A 27,297-nucleotide genomic window follows, 5' to 3' on the forward strand; every position below is an offset into this window, starting at 1 on the left:
TTGTGGGAGTCATGGAATAAACTTTTTGAATTTGCTCCCATTAACTTGGGCTTCACCGACAACTTCTACCCAGGCTCCAGCTCCAATGAAGATGGCTCTAACAAATGCGTGGTCCTTAGCAAATAAAGCTTCATTATAAATTATTTTTCCTCCAATGGATTGGATCTCCTTTTTGTGACTGAGACACAGATGAGAGTTGGTGAGTCTAGCATTATTTCTGGACTGTTACCCTCTGACGGCTCATTTCGTAATGCTCCAAGGATATCAGGTAGAGGAGAAGGAATATTGACTGTGTTTAAAAATAACTTTCACTGCAAACAACTCCATGTACCTGTTTAAACAAGTAACAATATTCACTAAATAAGCACTAATAATATATTAATTTTGTAACACACTGAAAACAGTTCATCTAACTGTGACTGTAAACATGTTTCCATTTGTCACTTCAGTTTTTACTCTGAAATACAGGAAATGACATCATGGCTCAAGTCTTTATCATTAAAATCTTTCTTTATTTAACATTTGAATTTTTTATTTAACATTTCCAAGATTCAATAACATAAAGAACCCGAACAAGAAGACATTTGTGTATCAAAATACATTAAAACAAATACTTTATAATAGGAAACAGAGTTTTCAACGAACTGATGAAAAGAAAGCTAACCACTCGACATGAACACTACAGTAGGACAGTTTTGAAAGCTTAAAATGGAACTAGGGGAAGAGTTTGATTCACAGCTGCCTCATCAGATTTTTACAGGAGATTCTATCTGAACTCTGTGGAGCCTGATCTCAAGCTTTTTGAGTCTGACACTGAAACCAGAGGATCTTTCTGTCTCTTCAGATTCACTGTGATCCAGTGATGGGAGTGATTTCAGCCCTGAGTGATCACACTGATGTTTGCACAGAGCAGACAATGAGGTGAATGTTTGGGCACATTGGTAACAGTGAAACAGTTTATTAGTAACGTGGGATCGTTTGTGTTCGGAGTATGAACTGAGATTCCTGAAGCTCTTGTCACACTGGTCACAGCTGTAGTTTCCTTCCATGTGTGTACGTTCATGCTCGTTACAATGACCTGATTGTGAGAAGCTTTTGTCACAGTGTCTGCACTTGTATGGTTTCTCTCCTGTGTGGACTCGTTTGTGTGTTTTAAGCTCACCTGCAGTGGTGAAGGATGACCCACACTGATCACAGAGGTGCTTTTTGACCCCACTGTGAATCAGTTCATGTTGTTTTAACTCAGTTGATGTGGTGAAGCTTCTCCCACATTCTTTGCAGTATTTCAGTTTGTCTCCAGTGTGTCTATGTTGATGTGTTTTTAGGTCAGCTTGGCAACTGAAAGTTTTTCCACAGACGTCACAACGAAAGTCTTTCCCACCACCACAGTGATGACAGGGTTGAGAACTGGATCCATCTGTGTCGCTCTGCTTCTAAACAAAGACACAAAGACAGTGTAAGTCAGTCCTTCAACATTTTTATCCTGAACGTCGCCTGAAATAAAGAGCATCTCTGCAGACGTCCAATTACATTTGACTGTTTCAGTTAACACACTCAGTTTACTGGGCTGCAATAACTACAATACTACCACCATAATACTACAGTAATACTAAAATCACAACTGACATGAAAATCTGAATAATCACTCAGAGCTGCTTTTCCATGCAGTAGAATTGCTAACATGCTAACACAGTTTAATGAGCAGAGTTGTTCCAAACAGTCAGGCTAAAATGACAAGATAACAATATAAATACATACCTCACAGTAACTGCACTTGTAGAGTCTCTTTCTGGTGTGGATCTGTTGGTGTTCTCTCAGGTAATGTGGAGATTTAAAAGTCTTCTCACACAGGTCACATTGATAAGGTCTCTCCTCAGTGTGGGTAAACATGTGTTGTTGTAACTGTGTGTGAGTTATAAACTGTTTGCCACACTGTTCACAGCAGTACACATCATGTCTGGTGTGAATGCGTAGGTGTATATTTCGGCTTCCTCTCTGGCTGAAAGTTTTTCCACAGATGTCACAGCTGTACGCCTTAATTCCAGAGTGGGTAACTAGATGATTCTGTAAGTAGCTACTGTGAGTAAAAGCTCTGCCACACTGATCACAGCTGTACGCTTTAACTCCACTGTGGATGAGTTGGTGTTGTTTTAGGGATTCCTTCCAGGAAAAAGACTTTCCACACAAGTCACAGCTGAACGGTCTCTCTCCAGTGTGGATGACTTGATGCCGTTTTAGTTCAGTCTTCCCAGTAAACTCCTTCCCACATTCGTCACAGCTGTATGCCTTAATTCCGGAGTGGGTAACTAGATGATTCTGTAAGCTGCTTCTTTGAGTAAAAGCTCTGCCACACTGATCACAGCTGTACGCTTTAACTCCACTGTGGATGAGTTGGTGTTTTTTTAGGTGACCCTTCAAGTAAAAAGACTTTCCACACAAGTCACAGCTGAACGGTCTCTCTCCAGTGTGGATGACCTGATGCCGTTTTAGTGAAGCCTTCAGAGTAAACTCCTTCCCACACTCGTCACAGCTGTACGCCTTAATTCCAGAGTGGGTAACTAGATGATTCTGTAAGTTGCTACTGTGAGTAAAATCCTTCCCACACTGATCACAGCTGTACGCTTTAACTCCACTGTGCATGAGTTGGTGTTGTTTTAGGGAATCCTTCAAGGAAAAAGACTTTCCACACAAGTCACAGCTGAACGGTCTCTCTCCAGTGTGGATGAACTGATGCCGTTTTAGTTTATAAATCCCAGTAAAATGCTTCCCACACTCGTCACAGGTGTGTGTTTTCTCTCTCTTTCTTCTGTGAGGTTTGTCGGCCTCCTGAGAGCGCTGACTTCTCGCTCCATGTTGGTCCTGCAGTGACAGAGATACAAACAGAGGCAGTGAGTGAAATGCAGTCGTGGAACAAACTCAACCTTCAAACTCCCTCCATTAACACTAGTTTTAAACCTGAAGGTGGAGTGTGGCACCAAACACCTTAAAGGTCTCTTATCCCCACCTGCTGGTAGTTCTAACACATTACATCCAACCTGCTGTTAAAAATAATGCATGACTGTTTAAACACTAAAATCATGCCCATCCCTCCTGATTGTACACACACACACACACACACACACTTATATTATTTTCATAATTTATATCATATTGTTGTTTCCTATTACATATTTCTATCATTTTTTTATAGATTTATACATATTTATTCACTGATAATAAATCCTATGTTTGTTTATTTGTTTATTCAAAAAGAACCCCATTAGCTTCCATGTTGCTCGTCTTCCGTCAAATACTATCACATAAAATAGTATACAATAAAGTGGATTCAAAATATCCACATAATTTTACATCCACAGTGGGGTTTCACAATTAAAATATAAGCAATCAATAATAATAATAATATCAATAACATTGAGGCACATTACACAAATTTCAAAAACAAACTCTTACAATATTTACAACAACTAAAAGTTCTGTAAATCAGCTTTTAAGTGTTCATTGAAGTTTTGAATAGTAGCTAATTCTCTAATTTTATAAGGCAATTTATTCCACTTACAAGTTGCTCTAAATATAACAGTTTTACAAAAAGTTACTTTTAACTCGAGCATTTACTAATTTGCAGTTTGTTGAAAACTGTGTAATATGATTATGTATTTCATCTGGATACTGCAGCTGAGCGGGGAAAAAAAAGTGGTGTGTTTAAGAGAATTGCTTTCTTTATAACTACAAGTATTAAATCCCAGTTCTTTGTTTTCCCTACGGCAAAGAAAGACACGGCTCAAAGTGGTCAAAGCTCAAAAGATGATCTTTATTTTTCATTCCCAGGAATGGAGACCTGAACACACGAACACATAAGCTCAGGTCTGAAGCACAAAAGGGAAGCCTAGTTATTTATATACTTCCTCTAGACGTCACACACACTTTAAGTTTCAATCAAAGACTCTGCTTAGATTCACTTTCTGGCTGCAGCTCCTATTTTCTGCAAAAGCATGTAGTTTCCTGTCAGTACTTTTTGGCACAGACTGTACTGTGACAAAGTGGAGGAGCAGTTGCAATGCTCTCCATTTGTCCCATATGTGTTTACCTTTTTTTGCACATTGTACACATTATTCTGTTTCTATGTATTTGCTATGATTCGCTATTTGTCAAGTAACATCGCTGCACTCACTATCCCGGGTTTGTTTGTGTAAGCGTTTTGTTGCCGGCAAATCAAACATTCTGCAAATTAAGGCAAATATTCAGTTACATGTTACTTTATATTTTATTATGTTACAGATTAAGTCATTAAGTTCATACTTTGTTTGTCTTTTCAGTCTTCATGAGGGTCACGTGTGGGGAAACACCCGCCTAGCATTTCCTCATTTTAAAGTCCTGATGATGTCACATATGACATCAGCAGGTCAAACCAAGTGGAGGGGTTTCTTTTTCCATAGAAATGCTTCCTTTTGTTGGTGTTAAGGTTTAAAGGGATTTGGGGGGGGGTTTGTTTTGTTTTTTTACTCTGGCACACAGTTTTGCCTCTTTTGCTTATTTTAATGTGTGATTAGTGCACGATCAGGTTGCCTTTCATGTAGGGCTGGGCTATATCATACCGTTCACGGTAATACCGGTATAATGTTGGGCAACGATAAGAAAGTGAAATATTACGATAGAATATGGGTAAAACACGCTTGCGCAGTGCCTTTGTTTTCATACGCACATGGAGGAAAAAGCATGGCGGCGACGGAGAATGAGAAGGGTGAAAGCGGATCGTTGAATGAAACAGATGAACCAGAATTGGTTTGTAAAAATGCTTCAACTTCAGTGGTGTGGAACTGGTTTAGCTTTCGTCCATCAGATACACAACAAAGCACTATTTGTGGTAGAGCATGCTAGCAGGCCGTCGTTATTACCGTGTTTTTTGGAAAATACGGCACACTTAAAATCAATCCTTTCATTTTTCTGAAAATCGACGGTGCCCCTTATAATCCTGTGTGTCTTATGTAGGAATTGTTGTTTACCAAACTGTTGTTGGAAGAAGTTGCTGTTGGAGGCGGTTTTGGTACCATTCTTTATTCATGGCTGTGTTTTTGGGCAAAATTGTGAGTGAGCCCACTCCCTTGGATGAGAAGCAACCCCACACATGAATGGTCTCAGGATGCTTTGCTGTTGGCCTGACACAGGACTGATGGTAGCGCTCACCTTTTCTTCTCCAGACAAGACTTTTTCCAGATGCCCCAAACAATTGAAAAGAGGCTTCAGTGGAGAATATGACTTTGCCCCAGTCCTCAGCAGTCCATTCACCATACTTTCTGTGGAAGATCAATCTGTCCCTGATGGGGATTTTTTGGAGAGAAGTTGCTTCTTTGCTGCCCTCTTGACACCAGGCCGTCTTCCAAAAGTCTCGTCTTCGCCTCACTGTGCGTGCAGATGCGCTCACACCTGCCTGCTGCCATTCCTGAGCACGCTCTGCACTGGTGACACTCTGATCATGCAGCTGAGTTCTTTTTAGGAGACGATCCTGGTGCTCGCTGGACTTTCTTGGATGTGCTGAAGCCTTAACAAGTATTGAACCTCTTTCCTTGAAGTTCTTGATGATCCTATAAATTGTTGATTTAGATGCAATCTTAGTAGCCACAATATTCTTGCCTGTGAAGCCATTTTTATGCAACGCAATGATGGCTGCACGCGTTTCTTTGCAGGTCACCATGGTTAACAATGGAAGAACAATGATTTCAAGCACCACCCTCCTTTTAACATGTCAGGTCTGCCATTCTAACCCAATCAGCCTGACATAGGGTCTGCAGCCTTAAAGGCCGCATTATAAGGCCGATTGCGTCACAGTAACAGCGAGGCTGTCCCAATTCAAAGGCTGCTCGAAATGCAGCCACAAATGCGTCCTTCATTTCCCTGAATTTTAAGAATGTGGCGGTGTAAACTTCATGGCCCAACATATCCCAGACTTCATAGCGCGGCGGTGGGTGTGGATAATTTTGCCAAAAAAAAAAAAAAAAAAAAAAGCTGAAGCGGAGCAGCCAAAGACTAAACTTTTAAAAGTGAGTACTGAATATTATTTCACTTATTTATGTGCAAATGTTGAACAATGAAGAACATTAAAACATTACTGTTGGCCACATGTCGGCAGAGTTATGTGACATTAGTGATGTTTGTACTAACTTGGCTTTAAAGCCTTTACTTTAAAATATTCACTGTTCAATAGTCGACCTTAATCTTACAGAGAATGTGATGATTTTGTGGATAATTAAAGTCAGTCATATATACACAAACACAACAAGCTGAAAGTCAGTGATGCTGCTCGGTTTGCAGTCCTGAATATCACGGCACAAGCAGGATTCACTGCACTGTTAATGTTAGCTATGTTATATTGCTGCCTCTGTTCGGTGGTGTCGAGCCAAACGCACTTTAACGTGTGTTTGAACGAGCTGACGGTTCACTCGTTAAGCTGAAAGAAAGATGCTTTAATCACAGGAGTCACACATGTGTCCACTGCACCATCTGGGAACTCTTCTTGTGTAGCACTCGTAATAACACAAACACTAAATCCTCCTTCTCTGGTGCTGTTTTGTAGCAGTGTGTACACCTGAGACTGTCACCCGTCTGTCTGTCCTGCACTCTCTCTCTTTCTCTCTGATTGTGGAATAAAAGTATGAACATGTGTTTATAAGTTACACTTGTGTTTGAATCCTGCAGCTTATCACACGTTTGATTTCCATGTGTGACAACTGCAAGTGTCCAGAGTGAGGACAGACTGAGGGACCCACTGCTGCACATCATCTGTGAGGCTTTGCACCCCTGATGATCCACCAAGACAAACTCAGCAATGTGTGAGGAAGAGGAGGAGGAAGAGCCAGCAGCAGCTGACAGATGGAGAGAATAGACAGACTGTTCCCTGTTTGTGAAGGACTGCTAGGAAAGTTTAACATAACTAATTGTCTGTCCTGAATCAACAAGTTTAATGTTCAGAAACCTAAAGTATGTATCAGCAGCAGAATGGAGCTAAAAATAAATGTTTGTTTCAGTTCTATGAAGCTTTGAGTATTTTGGATTAGTAGCACTGCTGTGTTTGTTGCATCATATTGCTGTAATTGTTTATATGCTTTATATGTTCTGAGGTAAATGGTAAATGGCCTGTATTTGTATAGCGCTTTTTTCTAGTCCCTAAGGACCCCAAAGCGCTTTACATATCCAGTCATCCACCCATTCACACACACATTCACACACTGGTGATGGCAAGCTACAATGTAGCCACAGCCACCCTGGGGCGCACTGACAGAGGCGAGGCTGCCGGACACTGGCGCCACCGGGCCCTCTGACCACCACCAGTAGGCAACGGGTGAAGTGTCTTGCCCAAGGACACAACGACCGAGACTGTCCAAGCCGGGGCTCGAACCGGCAACCTTCCGATTACAAGGCGAACTCCCAACTCTTGAGCCACGATCGCCCCGATCTATAGTGTTACATCATATTCTATAAGGATGTTATGTGTTTGTATACTTTCTGCCCAGTTTGACCCATTTAGCAGAAGTCAGCCTGTTTAAGGCTCTGATATCTATTCTGTATGACTTAAAGCAGTTATGACATGGTCTGATTTTCTCACCCAATAAAGGAATATTTCATATATCAGTCTACTCTTCATTCTATCAGACACAGTTATCACAGCTCGTACATTTGCTTTTTACACATATATGTAAGCATTGAGCCAAATTTAGTAATGCCAACATATTAAACAAACAATATTTGTCTCTTGTATATGATACATCTATATATACACTGTCAAAGAAACTTTTCTTTGAGTGAAGTGATTAATATAATAACTATAATATTGGCAATATTATAGTTCCATCACCAAAGTGAGTCGACTTTAGTCTCATGAACAAGCCTCGCACTTCCAGCCTCAGCGGTCTTTGAGTACGCGGCCCTTGAGGACCGTTGAGGCTGCGTACTTTAAAGCTGCAGAACCTGAATTGGGATACAGCCATGATGATCTCCAGCCTTGTGCTAGTCAATATTCTCTCAACATTATTTATGCAATTCTCAAAACTTTTGGCCACGACTGTATAACCTCTTTTTAAGTTTCTGGATATTATACATGGTTATGTTTAGGATATGTCGGCCAATTTCCACTGGAAATGCCTTTTGGTTAAACTGTCAGCAAGCAATTTGCATTTGCACTGTTAAATTTTTATATAACTTTAATGCACATAAAAAACAGCTGCTTGTATAACTGAAAATACATTGATGGGTTTTTTAATAAAGTTGTGGAGTTGTAAAGTATTTTGTCTAGTGTCAATTATATCGTCAGTTATATTGTTATCGCAAATTTTCAAATGTATATCGTGATAAATATTTTTGGTCATATCGCCCTGCTCTGTCTGTCACCTTCTGTGTTGAGCTCATTGTTTCCTCTGTAGTGGCTGAGCTGAGTCCAAGTAGCTGAAAATGTTCCTCTGCTGCTCCGTCAGACTCTTCTCCTCCTGCTGATCAGCTGGGACACAAAACAGATCTTTGTTAGGCTCCACACTGCACTGAAGAGTCAAAGTGTCTCATATGTTCATCTGACAAGTAAAAGAACACATTTTTGTTTCCCGATGTGGGCAACTTATTGGAAACAAACACAAAAGGTTTGAACACTGATACCTGGCATTGCTGGCATTGAAAGATGCAATGCCAGCAATGAGGATTGTCAAGACTAAAACCAGTCATTAAGCAAAGACAACAGGGATCATTTGTTTCTGTTTATTTAGCATTCACAGCATTTGTAGTTGCCTTCTGTACAGGGGAAGTCCACGCACACTGTGTGGTACCGCCATCCGCAGAAGGTGCATTCAATCTCTGTAAGAAAAACTAGATTGTCTGAGACTGAAATGTTATTAAACAAAAGGAGTGGTGATTTGTAAAACTTCAAGTGTATGATAAGGTGAAAACAAATACACAATTGCATGTCATGTAGTTGAAGGTTTTTTTTCTTCTTTTGGAAGACCGGAAAACACTGAAAGTTACAAATGTATTGTGCTTGAAACAAATTCAAAATAGGTGATAAAGCCAGCTGCACATGTGTGTCACAAGTAAATCTGGCTGTATAATAAACAGAAACAAGTGATCCCTGCTGTCTTTGCTTACTGATTGGTTTGAGTCTTGACAATCCACATTGCATCTTTCAATATGTTTGAGGGTGGATTTGAATGCACCAGTGTCAAGTGCAGCCACTCAGACTCTACTCAATGTAGTCATAGAAACAGGTGCAGTAGCGACACAGGCAGACTATGCTTACAGGATGTGATGTGGCTTTGAACTTTTGTTGTCCACCTTCCATTAGTTTTAATTTTGCACTCCAGGGGTCCGTTCTTCGTACCTCGCTAAGTAGGTTAGCTGGATTTGATTGTTGACGATTTCGCGTGATCTTGGATCGTTCGGTTCCCCGAAGCTCATCCGGGACTTGCTGTCATAGCAACAGATCCGTAAGCGTAAACCTGCTTGGGAGCAGGTTTACTTCATGTAAACAAGATTAGATCGCAGCCACTCAGGTATGTCCGCTTCATTTATACGAAAGCAACAGCGATATTTTACCACTGTTTTTCCATAAATAAATGTTATCAATGTAACTAAAGATAATGCAGTACTTCATCCTTTTATTGATTTCATACAGATATACATACAGGTCATTTCCTTAAAAAAGGGAAATGTACTATTAATCATTCTATTTCATGTATTTGATTATTTCAGATGTAATTCATATTTTAGAGTAGTAATAGTAAATTACTTCGTGTAATCAAGATGAGAGACCACGGCTATAAAAGCGAAGGTGGATTTGGGAAGTCTGTCGCAGCCATGTCCTGTCCGTATACGCGAGCCACCCATTGCGGAAGGTGCAAGATTGATAAGGAGAGTTTTCAGAATTCAGCGTATATTGCGGGATAGACAGGATCCTTTAGCTCAGCGCGACAGTGTGCTCATAGAGAGATATCGATTTTCCTGTGAGGGTATTATTTACTTAACCAACTTGTTGACGAGGGGGTGCAGGACCACCACCTGTCTTTTTTTTGCTCTGCCCTTTTCTTGGTTGCTGTTATAAACAAACAGATTATTTCAGGGTCTCTTTTCAAGAGACGAAAAGCAATATAAGTGATAAATATTACCATTCTGTAGAATATTCTTATATTTCACTTTTACTTGTTCCCATGTTCTAGTGGCTCCTGTTGTGGCTCTAATGTGAAAGAGGATAGGGCTGCTCGATTATGGCAAAAATGATAATCACGATTATTTTCACTGAAATTGAGATCACGATTATTTGACGATATTTATTTAACCCTTTAAGACCTACTATAGAACCAAGTCCACCAGAGCTTTTTTTTTTTTTAAACATGCTGTAGTGCCATTTGTGGGAGCATTTCAAGTTGCTATACATCAATACAACTGTTATAGCCCATATTTTAATAATATGTATGCATTAGTCCATAGTAATTACATAAATTGCAAAAAAGTGCAATAAACTACAAAAAAAAATTGAAAATCACTTTTGTTTTGTTTACATATATTTCTACTTGGAGAAATTTAAGAGGTTTATCCCTCAAAACTTTAAATACAATAAAGTTGCAAAAAATAGTTTCCCACCACAGGAAATTTATTTTGAGTGTCTTCATAGTTTTATTTTGGAGATACAGCAATTTTTATATACTGCAGGAAAAACAAAAAACAATCCTATGATGCAAATTTGCAAAGAAAACAGCATGTGCATCATTTCACTGTGGGAAGTGTTACGAACAGCTGATAGGAACGGCAAAGCGTGTTTCTGGAATATTATGTTTTTGTTCCTGCAAGCGCTTTTTATGCAATTTTTGCAAAGCTATATGTGGAACGAAACCGTGACCGAGGACAAGCTGATGGCATCAGATATAAGTACAACTCCTCTGGTTTCATATGCAAAACAAATTATTGCGCTAGCTTACACGGTTCAGGTTCTACAGGGATTTAAAAATAGTTACACAAAACGGAGCGTGCTGCTCTGACCGGCTTTAAAGGGTTAACAATGACTTTAAAAAATAATATAAAATAGTGTGCAACACCACTGAAGTTTTTTTTTTAAACTCTCTTTTCAACCAACGGCAGTCACTCTCCTCTCTAAATAACTTCTGCTTAGCTTTCCGAGCTTCCCTCGGGTCCTCTTAATCAGCGGTCTCCAACCTTTTTTGCGCCACGGACGGTTTATGCCCGACAATATTTTCACGGACCGGCCTTTAAGGTGTCGTGGATAAATTAGGGAGGGGCTAATAATCGGCTCAGTCATTTTTAATGATCGTTGAAAGCCCAGATTGTAATCGTGATTAAAATTCGATTAATTGAGCAGCCCTAAAAGAGGATATAATATAATATAATAAATTTACCCTACCGCCTACTGGTGTTGGCCAGAGGGGCCGATGGCGCAATATGGCAGCCTGGCTTCTGTCAGTCTGCCCCAGGGCAGCTGTGGCTACAACTGTAGCTGCCTCCACCAGTGTGTGAATGTGAGAGTGAATGAATAGTGGCATTGTAAAGCGCTTTGGGTGCCTTGAAAAGCGCTATATCAATCCACTCCATTATTATTATTAAATTACTTACGAGTTTAATTTGTCAGCAACTTTCTGCCAGCCCTCTCTCCTTGCTTTTGCAGCCTTTGCAGTGTTCCCTTGCGTTTTAATTAAACTCTGAAACTCCTGAAATCCCTCAATCGAGTTCTTGCTCTGCTGCCGAAAAATACTGAGCGCGCTCCTTCGACATTTTCGCCGACCAAAGGGTTGCCGATCAATGTTTCTACTATCGATGCGTAGCCCCTGTTAAGCCACCCAGTGATCTCACATTACTTCATCCAGCTATACTAATCGTCAACAACAGGTGTGTTCGGAGAACCGGAATTGCGAGCTCAAAGTTGGCGCGATGATTTGATCTTGGATGTGTCATTTGATCTTGGATGTAGTAAGCGAGGTACGAAGAACGGACCCCAGTATGAACACAAATCCCCCAACTCGATGATCACCACAACTTAACCTAATAGACCTACAGCTTAGTTCACAGATTCACTTTGTCTAAGGTTTATTTCTGGGATTTCACACAACCCAGTATTCAGATCGTGAATACATAATGGGCTTGGATTTACAACATTATGAATGAAATGTGCTCTATTTGGAAGCAGTATGTCCCCCTCCCCTTTCCAGGGGTTGTGTGTGACTTTAAATCATCAAACTGTAAATTGTTATTGATCCCTTTACCCCTGGTCCTAAAGTGTATATTTATTCTCTTACTCTTCTTATATTTATTGTTTGTTTACTTGCACTGCTGTAACTGGAGCCTCGTCGTCTCATCTCTCTATTTACTGGACTGTATGTAGCGGAGATGACAATAAAGTTTACTTTGACTTCAGCAGCGAGCACGCGCACCGAGGGCTCTCGCGCTCACTTTTCGTGTATAGAATTTCGAAAAAACATCGGTGCAAATTATAAGTCTGTATCATGATGTCTGGTGTGTTTTATTTTGCGAGTTGATTATAGAGATTGAAAATGTGACGTCATTCAGGGGTAAAACCGCAAAGGATTCTGGGAAGTCGTGGCAAGAGGTACTAGCGCACACAGGCTTTCAATTGAAATCGGTTACACAGCGATAAAAAGAAACAAAAAATGGCAAGAAGCTGTTGTATTATTAACTGCAATAGCCGGTCGCATGTCAGCCACGGGAAGCCGACGGGTAAAGAGATCAGTTGTTATCGGATTACGTTGTTGAAGAGAAATTGTTCGAGCCATGTTTCCGAAGTAACAAAGAGCCAACGGATGGCCTGGATTGCAGCCATTCAAAGACCAAATATAACGTCCCAGAACACTCCAGCTCACAGGTTAGTCTGCTCCAAGCATTCCCACAAAGGTCAGTCTTCTGTTGTAGTTAATACGTAATTTTTCATAACATAATTAGTGATATAGGTTACAAGCAAGTCTGGCACTGAACAGAAATTGTCGCGCTATGCTCCTTTATTTATTGTGCATAAATAGTGAATTGTCCTGACACAATATTGCGTTTCATTTCTGTTATTACCATGGTACATTGACAGAAACATATACTTTTATTCACAGGATAAAACAGTTTTTTGTATCACTAATTGCCCAGTACGATTACAGCATACAATATTATTGTCACTGCTACATTTCTGTGATGCGAACCAGAAATTATTTCCACTACTAATTAATTACCATTGAGCTCAAAGGTCCTATTAATAAACTGTTAACGAATGTGTATTTATGAAGACGATTTGTGAGACTGGTAAACTTATGATACGTACGATGGTCTTTTGTTCTACACGGTGCATTTCAAGGTCCTGTACCCATCCGTCGGTAAACTGTAACAACAACAACAACAACAATCTTTATTTATAGAGCACATTTAAAAGCCTTGGGCATACCAAAGTGCTTTACAGAAAACAATAAAAAATAAAACAGTTCACACATTAACATCAAATACATAAGAGTAACGGATTATGTTCACAGATAAAAGCCACCAATAAGAGTAAACTGCAGCACATAGGTTATAGCAAGGTAAGACTGTACCACCATGATAAAAGACACCAATAATGGAAAGATAGCAGAGAATTTAATACAATACAATACAATACAATAGGTCACTGCAAGCAAGCCAGCATTTAACTGGTAGAAAAGGCAAGTTTAAAAAGATATGTTTTTAGCCGTGATTTAAAAGAATGAATAGAATCAGACGCCCGGATGCCAATCGGGAGATTGTTCCACAGCTCCGGTGCAACTAGAGCAAACGATCGATCACCTCTAGATTTCAGTCGAGATCTGGGCTGAACCAACAGTAACTGTGAGGATGACCTTAAAGCCCTAGCAGGAGCATATGGGTTTAAAAGTTCCTTAAGATAGCTTGGTGCAGTGTTATTGGTAATTTTAAAAGTAAACAACAAAATTTTAAATTGAATACGATATTTGACAGGCAACCAGTGCAGATCAGCAAGGACAGGAGTAATGTGGGCAAACTTCTTGGTTTTAGTTAGAATGCGTGCTGCAGCATTCTGAACTGTCTGTAATCTATGTAAAACGGAAGAGTGGAGACCACAATAGAGTGAATTACAGTAATCTAGCCTTGACGTTACAAAGGCGTGGATGAGCTTTTCTAGGTCTTTATACGGGATATAGTGCCTGGCCTTAGAAATAAGGCGAAGCTGGTAAAAACTGGACCTGGGCTTGTTGCAGTGACCTGAAGTTACTAAACTTCATGAGTGTATGCACTCACTCCAAGAACCGTATAATTAGCATGGTGAAAGTTGGGCAGCACGCGAACGTATTTTGTCCACTCTGTGTGCTTGTAAGGGTCTGACCCTTTCACTCCTTTGATTTTTTTCCACGTATCTTTCTTTGACTTTTCATCAAGTCTGTCTTTGTACGGACCGGCATTGTTCTCTTTCGTTTTTGTACATACCTTTTTTGGGAAACAAAGAAAAAGCAAGAAGGTATTGGAACCGGAGAATGAACGTTTTGCGGTGCTGCAAATGCTTGCGTTTGATGCGGTACTTGGATTGTTTTGCCACGAGTTGCCGGCATGCAATGCGCGAAAGTCACATGGTCTGTCAATCTCTATCCGATTGTTCAGTCTGACGTCACTAGCCGTGTCTGGACCTAAACTCCGCTGCAGGTCCATATATCAAACGATCACTATGGCATTACTGAGAGTTGAAAAACTATCAAAAGTCTTTCATCTTTAATAAAATGATCAGCGTTCTGCTCCACCAGGTGTAACAATTGAGTTTAACATCCAGGCATCCTTGAAAACGGAATTTATGACATTTAACGGAGTTAGAAGTTAGCAGGGAGTTAGCTCGCTAGCTTCTATCTAAATCCAATATGTCCTGACTGCGGGGTTTTGGAAACAAATTAAAACGTACAGCTCTGTTATCACTTCCAACATAAATGAAGACAGGAAACTTAACAGCAGTGACGTTTGTAGGGTTACTGAAGTTGGGCTAGCTGGTATATAATGATGTGCTATGTGACTGCTAGCAACACAGCTATGTTAGCATAATATAAACAAGCTAACTTTTTTTTCCACTCGATAAAAGTTAACGTGAGTGTTGTCGGTGGTCAGGAACAAATGTAATCGCATGGCAGGATGCTGTAAAAGGACCAAACTTCAGCCAGGAGAACAACTGAGATAATCCATCCACAATACGAGGTTAGTCATTCATATACTGCTGCATGGGCTGGGCTGTAGTTACATCCTAAGGTTTTAAAAACTGAGCTTAAATAAATTATTAGCGGTAATAAAAGCCGAGGGAGGTCAACAGAGATCACTGACTGTTTTAGGAGCTTTTTGAGATCAAATAGAAGAAAATACATAACATTAAACATGTTAACAACACAAAAGCCATATTAAACGCACACTACTTTAGGCCCGGAAGTAGGATTCGTCGCGTCATCACTGAACAACCGGATTAAATGCCGCTCCAGCCAGCCAGAGGCTGTATCCCAATTCAGGGTCTGCAGCCTTAATGTACGCATTTCAAGGCTGTCCCAATTCAAAGGCTGCTCGAAATGCGGCCCTGAAATGCGTCCTTCATTTCCCTGAAGTTTAAGGCTGTGGCAGTGTAGACTTCATGGCCCAACATATCCCAGAATGCATAGCGCGGCGATGGGTGTGGATAAATTTGCAGAAAAAAAAAAACGGCAAATGAGGGGCGGCCGAAGAGTGCATTTTAAGTACTGAATATTATGGCACTTATTTGTGTGCAAATGTTTAATAACGAAGAACGGTAAACATTACTGTTGGCCACATGTCGGCAAAGTTATGTGACATTAGTGACGTTTGTACTAACTTGGTTTTAAAGCCTTTACTTTAAAATATACGCCGTTCAATAGCTGAGCTTAATCTTACAGAGAATGATCAAAGCTCGCGTAGAAACAAAGAAATGAACAGAAGATTTTCTCCTTCATTTCTGTCAAACAAAGCTATGACACGTTTCCAGTGGTTAGTATCATGGTTGCTAGGCAACCTGGGCAGAGCAACGGAGGCTCTTTTTTTTTTTTTACTTTATTGACAAACAACAGTATCAGCGCAAAGGAGGCTAGACCGTCCCATTACACAAGCCTCGTACTTCCGGCCTTAGCGGTCTTTGAGTACGCGGCCCTTGAGGATCGTTGAGGCTGCATACTTTAAGGCTGCAGACCCTGAATTGGGATACAGCCAGAGACTCCCCCGCCGCCCCGCCCTCTCCTCCCTGTGCCGCAAGCAGCAGGCGCACCTCGCAAACGGAGGGCGCCCTTACTCCCAGCAAATGGGTGATAGAAAACCGATCGGAGCCTACGACATTCCAAATATGCGCTGGCATGATGTCGGGGCAGAATGAGGAGCAATCTTTTTTTTTTCCCCGATGCTTGTGATGCCGTCCCGGGCAACCGCCCGTGTCGCCAGTTTCAAAAACCGCTACTGTGTGTCACAAGTTAATCTAGTAGTAGGCTATAGTACTTGGCCAGAGGTGGCGCTGGTTGACTGGACTCCATTTGAGTAGTAAACTGCACTAGTTGTGAAGCAAAACCGCTGAAATCCGCTGAGTAATAACACGTACGAGGGGAACGATGACAAAGACAAGATTCTCCCGATCGTTTACTCTTGCTGTCCTGTGAACACCATCTGCATGAGAATATTTTTAAACATTTCGTCGTTCTAGAGGAACAAGACTGACGGAGTGTGCCATATAGAGAGAGAGAGAGAGAGAGAGAGAGAGAGAGAGAGAGAGAGAGAGAGCCCTTTTGAATGTTGGCAAGTATGTGTATGTAGTGTTAAATAGGCCTATACTACTGTGCTGTGATGTCGCTCGTAAGGGTGAAACTCATTGTGAAACGTTTGAGAACCACTGCTACAGAACAATGGAGATTTCCGTTATATGGTAACACCCTTAACTCACGTGACGCCCAGAATTGTACAATACTGATGCTCGAGAGCGCGCGTGTGATGCAAGTATGTGTAGAGTGTTGAGCGCGTGATCAGTGGTGAGAAAAACAACTCACGAAACTTGACCTTTCTATACTCGTGGCTCACTTGCACTTCTAATCTATTCTTTTGCACACACGCACACACAGCCAGCTGCTGTTTCCTGTTTTGCTACACTCTGGAGAGCCTCGCCTTTAACGGTCTCCTCTCACAGAGAGCAACAGAAAACTTAAAAAAACTCGAGATTGACTGAACTCAGTTCAAAGTTACCTTGGCACTTACCTTTAGATGTGAGAGGTAGCGATGGTCCGCTTGAAGCTGACGCTCCGGTGCGTGTGTGAAAAAGATCAACACACTGCTTCAGAAGCACCGTGTCGAGGCTTGATTCGTTTGGCCAGAGTCACGTGATTAGTGACGTCTGAAGCTTCATTTAGAATGTACTTTTTTAAAATTGAACTTTATTGAAACACAATGAGTATACAACATACAAACAGATGAAGTTTACAAAAGAACAGAACATGAACATACAAAATCAGGGGTAAAAAAAGAAAAAAATCAACATATATAAATATTGTTCTGAGAGCCTTTTTGTTGGTTGAGTCTGATATTGATTGTATGTACAATTCCATATCCTTATAAAAAGGCAGAAATATGGTGTTTTATTAATAAACTTACATTTATGGATAAAAAATTTAGCTAAAAGTATTAACAAATTTTTTATAAAAAAAACATTTATCATTCTTCCTGGTGAACTTAAAGAAACAGAATAAAACATTTTCCCATCATTAAGAAAACTCCCTTAAAATATGGACAATAACAAAACTGCTAAATTCCTTCCAGAATCTCTGTGTAGAGGAACAGTACCAAAAAAGATGTGCCACAGTTTCTAGATGATCCCCACAGAAAGTTCAATTAGTATTTATGTGTCTTTTAAATGTTACCATATAGTGACTGGCTGGGTAACATTTATGAAGAATTTTACATGAGATTTCCTTCACCTTGTTTACAATTAGATATTTATGGGATCATCCAGACTGTCTTCCAGGTGATATCTGGAACATGTCGGTTCCAGTAAGATATTATATATATGGGAGAGACACGATATCTTCTTGGAATAAACGTATTCTCTTATTGCTGTTACCAAGTTCCTGTGAAAAGCAGATTTCTCCCACTGCTGACTCAGCTGGATCAGAGAGAGTGACTGAGGTAGATATTGAACTGTCAGTGTTTTTATATAACATTAAAGTACCTTAGGGTATGGCACCAAGCACCATTGAGAATTCCCAAACACTAATGGGAAAATTATATAGTGTAAGGAATTCATTGTAAGTAAGTCGTACTCCCTCTTTATTAACCAGCTGAGCCACCAATAGGATCCCATTTTGGGCCTAAGTTTCCAGGAAAAGTGATTTATTTTTGAATAAAATATCTCTCTTGTTCCAGATGAGGTGGACGTCACAACAATGTGATTGGTCACTGGCAATGTTGTACCTGGAACAACATTTATTATGATGATGTGGGAACAACACCGACACGAGGATATCAGATCATTCCAGGATGAAGGTCAAAGGGAAAGTCCCCGGGACGCTTCCGGTTATGTTTCCATCCGGCGTAGTCATCTGACCGGTCCGTGCTATATCGCCCCTCCTGACCCGGAGTGGTACAACGTTTTGTAGAAAAGTTCGATCTATTCGCTCTCTCCCTCTCTTTCTCACTCTTACAAAAATAATAAATTCTCTGGGGGTTTTTTTTTCTCATATGTTTATGGTACCCGACGGAGGAAGCATTGACCGGGATTGAACCGACGGTCGTCTGACTCCTTCTTGATGTGCGTAAAACAAGGCCATTTTCTTTTAGGGTTTCTGTCTATTTTCTGTTAACGGGAAAACCTGTTGTAAAAGTAGCTATAAAAATGAAGAAAAACTCTTTACTTTGGTATGAGTGGCTGCACAAAACCAAAATACCTCATCAGGGTGTTTTAATAAAATTATTTAGTTCTGAATTTAGTTCTGAGTTCTGAATATGTGCGCGGTGCTTTTTTTTTTTTTCACTAAGGGTTATTTTACACGTACTAGGAGTTGAGGCCTGCATGAAATTCTTTGCTAGGTTACAAGACTTAAGAAATACTAATATCGATTAGAGGGGTTGTTGACGCCTTCTTGACCTGCGGTGTGTGCAAAATAAGACAGTTTTCTTTTAAGGATTCTATTTTCTGTTAATGGGAAAACCATACATACATTACACAAACATCACATGATTCCAGTCCAGTACCAGCAGATTCTTGAGAACAATGTTCAAGAATCAGTGACAAAGTTGAAGTTGTGCCGGGGCTGATATTTCAACAAGACAACAATCCTAAAAACTGCTCAAAATCTAGTAAGGCATTCGTGCAGAGAAACAAGTACAATGTTCTGGTATGGCCATCTCAGTCCCCAGACCTGAATATTATTGAAATTCTATGGTGTGACTTAAAGTGGGCTGCTCATGCTCAAAAACCACAAAAACTGGCTAAACTGGAGATGTTTTGGAGATGGTCCAAAAATACCTTCAACTAAATCTAGACTGTCATTGGAAGCGATAGGAAGCAATTAGAGATTGTTATTTCTGCAAAAGGTGGATCTATTAAATATTGATGTCAATTTTCTGTTGGCGTGCCCAAATTTATGCAGCTGGCTAGTTTAAGATTACGAAATGGTAATCTTAATGGTAATCTTAAACCTCTAGATTAAGGTCTGTTGTCAACTACTAAGTGAAGAAGCAGTTTTTGTGAAGACCACTCATTAAACGCTATTAAAGACAAAGTCACAGGGAGAAGTCCTTTTGAATGTGGCCACAAATTAATTTAATTTACAGCGCTGCAGTGGTTTGAATCATATCTATCTAATAGACTCCAATTTGTGCACCTAAATGGAGAGTCCTCTTCACACACTAAGGTCAATCATGGTGTTCCACAAGGTTTAGTGCGAGGACCAATTCTGTTCACATTAAACATGCTTCCCATAGGCAGCATCATTAGAAGACATAGCATAAATTTTCACTGCTATGCAGATGACACGGAGCTCTATCTATCCATGAAGCCAGATAACAGACACCAATCAGTTAAACTGCAGGAATGTCTTAAAGACATAAAGACCTGGATGGCCACTAACTTTTTTTTTTCTTAATTCAGATAAAACAGGTTATTTTACTCAGCCCTGAAAATCTTGTAATATTTTCTGATTCCTGAAATATGGTATCTAACCAGATTCTTACTCTGGATGGCATTACCTCGGCCTCCAGTAACATTGTGAGGAACCTTGAAGTCATTTTTGACCAAGACATGTCCTTCAATGCACATATTAAACAAATATGTAGGACTGCTTTCTTCCATTTGCGCAACATCTCTAAAATTAGAAAAATCCTGTCTCAGAGTGACGCTGAAAAACTAGTTCATGCATTTATTACTTCCAGGCTGGACGACTGTAATTCATTATTATCAGGATGTCCTAAAAACTCCATGAAAAGCCTTCAGTTAATCCAAAATGCTGCAGCAAGAGTCCTGACAGGGACTAGAAAGAGAGAGCATATTTCTCCTGTATTGGTTTCCCTTCATTGGCTTCCTGTTAAATCCAGAATTGAATTCAAAATCCTGCTCGTGTATAGGAATTTCTTTTACTTGTGTATTAATCAAATTATTTTATTGTATAATGCCTTGGTGCCACTGGATTTTAACATGTCTGACACCCATACTGTAATAAGGAAGTTGGAGAAGCAGACCACTCCACAGGAAGAGTCTTTTGTCTCTTTGAGGACTCTGGGAGGTAGCAAGGGAGTGTGAACCTTAAGGTGTGAAACAGCTGTGTACTGCCTTTTGTTCCTGGAGAAGGTATTTAACTGAGAGCCATGCTAGGCTCAGGGAGACTCTTTTGGTTTATTTAAGTGGAAAACTTCCACAACAACCAGCCTGACATTTCTTCCTCCTAAGTTTAATGAATAGATGGATTGAACTTAAATCCTCAGCTCAGTTTTCTATTTTGACCACCTACACCCCAAGATACTGTTTTAAAAAGTGTTGTTTTCAGATCCTTTTAAAGTTTATAAAGGGCCTAATCATTTTCATTAAAATGTTTTATTACATAAATGTTAGTGTTTTATTTCATTTTGATTTATGCTCCCACTACACTGCACATCTACAAACAACAATGCCATGGACTGTCAGTTGCTTTTACCTGCTGTAAACATGAGTAGGTTTGATCAGAGTTTCAATTATAACAGAAAAGGAAAAAAGAAGACCAACTTCTTCCCAACTGACAAGAAAAATACTCGTCATATTTTCATAATAAAGGATCAGGCTCCCCATTTATGACAGCTTGGACCATTAATGTATGTTACATTGATGCTTGTTTTAGTATGCTACTGTACAGTTATGGTCAACATCTCTATTTAAATATAATTAATATACAAAACACAATGAAAGTTAGACATGAATTATTCATTATTTTTTTACTATTGATAAAATTCATGTATACTAATAAAAGTTATGAGTAACAACATTATTAATAATGATTAATAATAATAATTCTAATACCAACATGATGACTGTTCATAGCTCCTGCTTTGAAATACTGAACTTTAAAATTGACCTCATGAAAGATCACAATTCACAGTGGCCCACTGTCAGAATAATTCTGAATATAAAATCACTGTGTTAATCTGAAGCTTTGCTGCTGCAAGCCACTGTGGGAAAGCTGTGTTATTATAATGAAAACATCTGTGACACATTCACAGAGGAGGAGGTCACAAAGGGACGACACGCAGAGGCTGTATTAAAGTCAAAAATCCAAATCTTTAGTCGTAAACAGGCAGTGGTTACAAACAGGAAGACGAGCAGTCCATTAAACAGTCTACAGGGTCAAACATACAGAGAATTCAAACAGCTATAAAAAAATGACACTGAAAAACTTGACAAAGTGATGTGTGAGGCACCAAAGGGAAGCAGCAGAGTATATTCAATGAATTATCTTCAAATACAAAAGACAGAAACTCCTAAAGGCAGCATGCAAACTGAGCAGGATGTACAAAGGTCAGAGATTACAAAATAAATCAGAAAATGACTTCAAACTTACTGAGAGCAAGGCCTCTGTTACAAATCTGTCTAATAGAAAAACATGCTGTACAGATACAATAAGGTAAGTGTTCATGGTCATTTAAAAACTGGCTCTACCTGAACCACTTAAATATTTTATGAAGTCACTGAGTCGACAATTTCTAAAGTTTGTTTTCTTAATTGCAGTTAGAGTGTGGCTGGTAAGGATGAAAACACATACAGAGCGTAAACTGTCTTTGTTAGTAACAAACGTCAGGAAAGAAAAGACAAAACACACAAACACTCATGATATTCATGAATAATTAGAAAGCATCTAAACATTCTGGTCGTGGATTTTTACAGTCTTATTTGCACTCGGTCATCTTCATAATCATCCTGTTCAATACATGACAGGGGAGGTCCTGAGGTGGGCGGGGCTCTCTGGTGATGTCAGCATGAAAGGCAGAACCAGCGTCAGCCACATGTTGGTGAAGCATCACAGTACACTGGTGTGGTTTCCTTTCCAGATGTTTGACATTTGACACTTCAACGTTGAGGCGAACAAGAAGACACAGTGTTGGGTGAGGTTACTGCAGGGTTTCTAACTGACCAAAAGCAGAAGCACACAGACCAACAGGGATCAGATGCTGAGTGTTAGAGGAACAAGCTCATCTGTGCTGATCACTGAATGCTGCTGTGTTCTTTTGTTGAAGTTGGCTGGTGGGACAGTCTAATAGTGATATCCTGCCCATCTGAGGAACAGTTTTAAAAAACACATGCAATACTTTGTTTGTATTACAGTCAAAGTTTATGTTAATTTTTGTCCTTTAAAAGTGTTGCTGTACTATAAAGTACTATAATTTGGGCTAAAATGGCTCAGATAGTCTCTCTCTCTCTCAGAGTATCTCCTTTGAAAGTGGAGACTTTTATCCACTGATCCACATCACTTTACCTGGATGTTTTCTTTGAAGCTGGATGAAGACTCCTCTCCCTCAATCCTGTTGCAGCTTTGTGGTCCAGTTGGCCTCTGAGGTCACAGTCAACATCTGTAGCAGAAGAGGAGAAATAAAAATCCAGGTTACCAAAACTGGGACCTTTTCCAAAATAGAGCGTAACTGGAATTTTTCAGCCTTACAGGCAGATAGTCGTCTAAAGCTGCAGCTTTTTCTTTTTAGCTTTTTCCAATCTCTGCTCTCTGCTTTCTCTGTGAACATGTCTGCTTTCTTGGCATGGGTCTGTCTGCTGTTGGTGAAGAGACTAAATCCACATACTCGCTACTAAGATCTCCTCAAGTGGTCTTAACCAGATAACAGTTTAAGAGTAAATGTCTCCTGAGAGTTTCACCTTGGGCAGATGCTGTCTTGCTAACATGCAATCATGAGCATTAATCTATGAGGTGAAAAAGAGATTTTAAAAACTCCAGCCACAAGTTTTATTTCATCTGTGTTTTGGTCAGAGTCCCGTCAGACCTCCAGAATGGTGTCAGAGTGTTTTCTATCCACCTTCCACGTGATGAGCACAGGCCTCAGGTCCAGACCTCCACGGGCACTATAGCCTCTTTGGAGCTAATAGGTGAAAGCAGGTTTTGTTGGGACATGAACTGAAGAGGAAACTGACGAGGAAGGCAAGGATCTTCTTCAGCTCCTCCGAGCCCGAGCCGGGACCTCTTTGCGTAGGCCAGCATTGGCCAGGTAGCCCTCCAGCATCTCTGGATGGCCGACAGTGGAAAACCTAGAGGAGTAGGAGAGAAAAAGCAGCTTGGAGCATGTCTTTATACTGTTTAGTTTTTAGAGCCACAGACTTTCTTTTAATCTCATTGTTCAGGATCTATGATTGATTATGTATTTATTGTATTCAGAATCAGAATACTTTATTAATCCCAAAGGAAATTAGGGATTTGCAAAGAAAAGCGTCTGGACTTCTTTAAGTTACTTGAAGACGTTTCACCTCTCATCCGAGAAGCTTCTTCAGTTCTAAGGTCAAATGGTGGAGAGTCCCAGATATAAACCTAGTGGGAGTAACCCCCCACAGAGGGACGCTTGTGAAGTGGCTGTTTGGTCTCTCCAATGTAACATTGGAGAGACCAAACAGCCACTTCACAAGCGCATGGCACAACATAGAAGAGCCACCTCCACAGGACAAGACTCAGCAGTCCATCTGCATCTTAAGGATAAAGGTCACTCTTTCGAGGATGCCAATGTTCACATTTTGGACAGAGAGGACAGATGCTTTGAAAGAGGAGTGAAAGAAGCCATCTATGTCCACTGTGAGCGACCATCTTTGAACAGAGGCGGTGGTTTACAACACCAACTGTCTGCCATCTATAATCCAGTTTTGAGTTCCCTTCCCAGACGCCTTAACGCCCACTCACATCCTGGGCCATCTGATCTCAGGAATTTGCATGATAAGGTGGGGCCAGGTTTCACAATGAACTCACCCGAAACTCTGGCTGATTGGGACCCACACCCAGTTTCACACCTTGTCTCAGGCGATTAGAGGATCATCAGGGGGTCCTTTTGTCCCTCTGTGTGGGGTTACTCCCACTAGGTTTATATCTGGGACTCTCCACCATTTGACCTTAGAACTGAAGAAGCTTCTCGGATGAGAGGTGAAAGGTCTTCAAGTAGCTTAAAGAAGTCCAGACGCTTTTCTTTGCAAGCTCCTTTGACTACGATGACCTGGATGACTGAGAACCTTCACAGACAAATTAGGGATTAATTGTATTCCTCCATGACTGTGTGACAGCAAGTGGAAAAAAAAAATCAGCTTTACCTTTGTTGATATGCTTGTAATTTTAATATTGATTACATTGCCCATGAAATAATAGAAAGCTCATATATGAAAATGTTTTTTTAAAAAGAAAGTTCATCTGAATACAAAGGAGTACACTCACCTTCCTGTAGATGGAGTTGTAGCGAGCGCTGGTGACCATCCAGGCCTCCTCGTAGAACTGATCACTGATTGGATCCAAAACATCGATGGAGGATCTGTGTAAGCGCTGAGGATCGTCCTGATGGACAGAACAGAAGGAGAGTGAGACAAGTGAAGATATACTAAACAATACTGTGAAATGAACTGACCCACACAGAGTTTGATTCAGAGGTGATTGACACATTATTTGACCACAAGCAATCTTTTCTGGTTTGACGCCGTCTTTGTAGCCAGAAACCAGCTCTCTCCTCGGCTTCCTCCACTACACGCTTCCCCCACGCCAGTCTCCTCAGTCACTATAAAGGGGAGAGTCATGAGTTCCATCACCCTCACCTGTGCCGTCCAACGTCCCGCCACCAGCCTCCACTGCAGCAGGCCAGAGACCACACCCCTGCCACAATAAGTAAAAGTATATCCTTGCTGTACCCTTAATGCTAAATATGCTAAATTAACCGCTCCCCTTGCCCCTTTGGGATTATTCTTATGTCACTGGGATGTTGACCTTTGACCTTCACATTAGAGAGGTGGGCAGACATAATTAGTGTATGAATTTTAAAGTAACAGGTAATAAAGAGAGTGTAGAAAATGTAGTCAGGTTTATTACTCTATATCACACATGAGTGCCCGAGGGAGGCGGGGCTGACTGGGGAGAAACAGGGAACATAGAGACAGGGGTGACTCGACATGAAATGATGAAACGTGGGACACGGGAACAGAAACTAAACACAGGCTAAGAAGAACACTGAGGCAGGGAGAACTAAGATTACTGAGAGCCTGATAAATAAGAATAACAAAAACCAAGAAAAACAATAGTCAAAGAATATTAAACGAAAAACACAAAGCATTGGGCCAGGACCCACTACTGTGACATTTATATGTGATAAAAACATTAAAAACTGGACAATCTGCTCAAATGTTGAAATCTTTCTACGTATACTTTAGGTTCAGCTCTCCATCCTGGCATTTGGTTAAGCATGATTCAAAAATTTTATTTTTAAATCGTTTTATTTTGTTTAACTGGTTTTAATTATTAGTTACTTTTTGTGAAAATTTGTTGCGACATTTAAAAATACATCATTTATTTTCAAAAAGGAAATTTAAAAAAGTATTTTTCAAACTTATTTGATTTAGAGGATCATATTTGACCAACGTAAATTTTTTCATTTCATATAAAATGACTGAAACAGTGAACTAAATATCTGAAATCTTTCCTTGCTTAAAAGTTATAATCCTACTTAAGTTATAGTGCAAACGCTTAAGCAACAAATATACTTAATGCTCATTAATTAATATTTCACTTTAATGTTGCAACTACGCACTCACTTCTGTCTTTAAACAAAATATTTTCCAGTTACAGAAATCATGAAATCCAAACTAAAGTGTTACTGTTGCTATATGCATTTTATATAAATAATCGATGATGGTGCTGACATGAAGGAAGAGAAAGTTACAGGTTGCATCCTTTGACTTTGTCGCCGTGCCTTTGGGCGATTTTCAGAAGGACAGATGTTTCTGTTCTATTCTTGAATTAATTTTTTCAAACACAAACACTATTTTAAAGCTTCTAGAGAGTAAAATATTAATAATAATTATAATAACAATAATAAAAACAAAAGCTCTCAGATTCATCAAACCAAGCAGCAGAAAGAACAATAAGAGAAGATAAAACTTTAACCTTGTAGACTTCATTATGTTCCAGCTGCTCTACAGACGCTGTGACCTCGGACTTAAGCAGGTCGTAAAGTATGTGCAACTCAATAACTTCATAATTACACCCTGTGGTATTTAGGCAGCAGAACAACTAAGAATAACAACTACAAATAATGTTTTTAGGTTTCTGTTGTACTGCAAGGTTCAGTACAGGAGAAACAAACCAAGAGCAAATATTATGTCTCATTTACAACAAAGCACAAATGCCATCAAAATTTAGCAAATTGAATCATCTTTGTTTAGATGCAAGAAGAATCATATAGAAATGAAAAAGTATAAATATAAATCCAGAGCAAAGATATCTTCTAAATCAGCGTAGCACATGTGCAGCTGCTGGGATTCACTTAAGCATTCGGCTCGTCGCTGTTGCAGATTTTTCTCTCGCTGTTCTGGCTCACAGCGCTGCAAGCACAAAAATAAATATCCCCAAAGGTGTGAAAGGGAGCTAATTAGTAAGAGTATTGTTACTCTCCCCAGGAGTAGTCCAGCAGTAGAAATCAGTCCAATAACAAGGTGTGTAACATCTAGCAGGGTGACAGAAAAACCCAGGGTAACTTCCAAGGACCTCAACGTCTCTCTCACATTGCGTTTTTTAAACATGTTTCCATTTGTCACTTCAGTCTTTACTCTGAAAT

General features: G+C 40.0%; 2 protein-coding genes across 2 annotated transcripts in view; one reads left to right on the top strand and one right to left on the bottom strand.

Annotated features, from left to right (window-relative positions):
- The window catches only part of LOC146625327 (uncharacterized), a 120,861-nt gene extending 103,530 nt beyond the window's left edge, over positions 1 to 17,331 (bottom strand). The window contains exons 1-5 of the mRNA XM_085362770.1: positions 17,239 to 17,331; positions 13,301 to 13,357; positions 8,380 to 8,485; positions 2,287 to 2,859; positions 1,922 to 2,034 (exon numbers count right to left, since the gene is read on the bottom strand). Of these exons, the coding sequence (XP_085218896.1) occupies positions 1,922 to 2,034; positions 2,287 to 2,859; positions 8,380 to 8,397 (704 nt within the window). The 5' untranslated portion in view covers positions 8,398 to 8,485; positions 13,301 to 13,357; positions 17,239 to 17,331. The remainder of the gene's footprint in view (positions 1 to 1,921; positions 2,035 to 2,286; positions 2,860 to 8,379; positions 8,486 to 13,300; positions 13,358 to 17,238) is intronic.
- LOC146625328 (uncharacterized) overlaps positions 1 to 27,297 on the top strand; it is a 155,623-nt gene that overhangs the window by 91,935 nt on the left and 36,391 nt on the right. The window lies entirely within an intron of this gene.

Source organism: Diplotaxodon limnothrissa, linkage group LG9, assembly GCF_057381915.1.
Source record: "Diplotaxodon limnothrissa isolate DT_005_m linkage group LG9, D_limnothrissa_male_GT1.1, whole genome shotgun sequence".
Lineage (NCBI taxonomy): Eukaryota > Metazoa > Chordata > Actinopteri > Cichliformes > Cichlidae > Diplotaxodon > Diplotaxodon limnothrissa.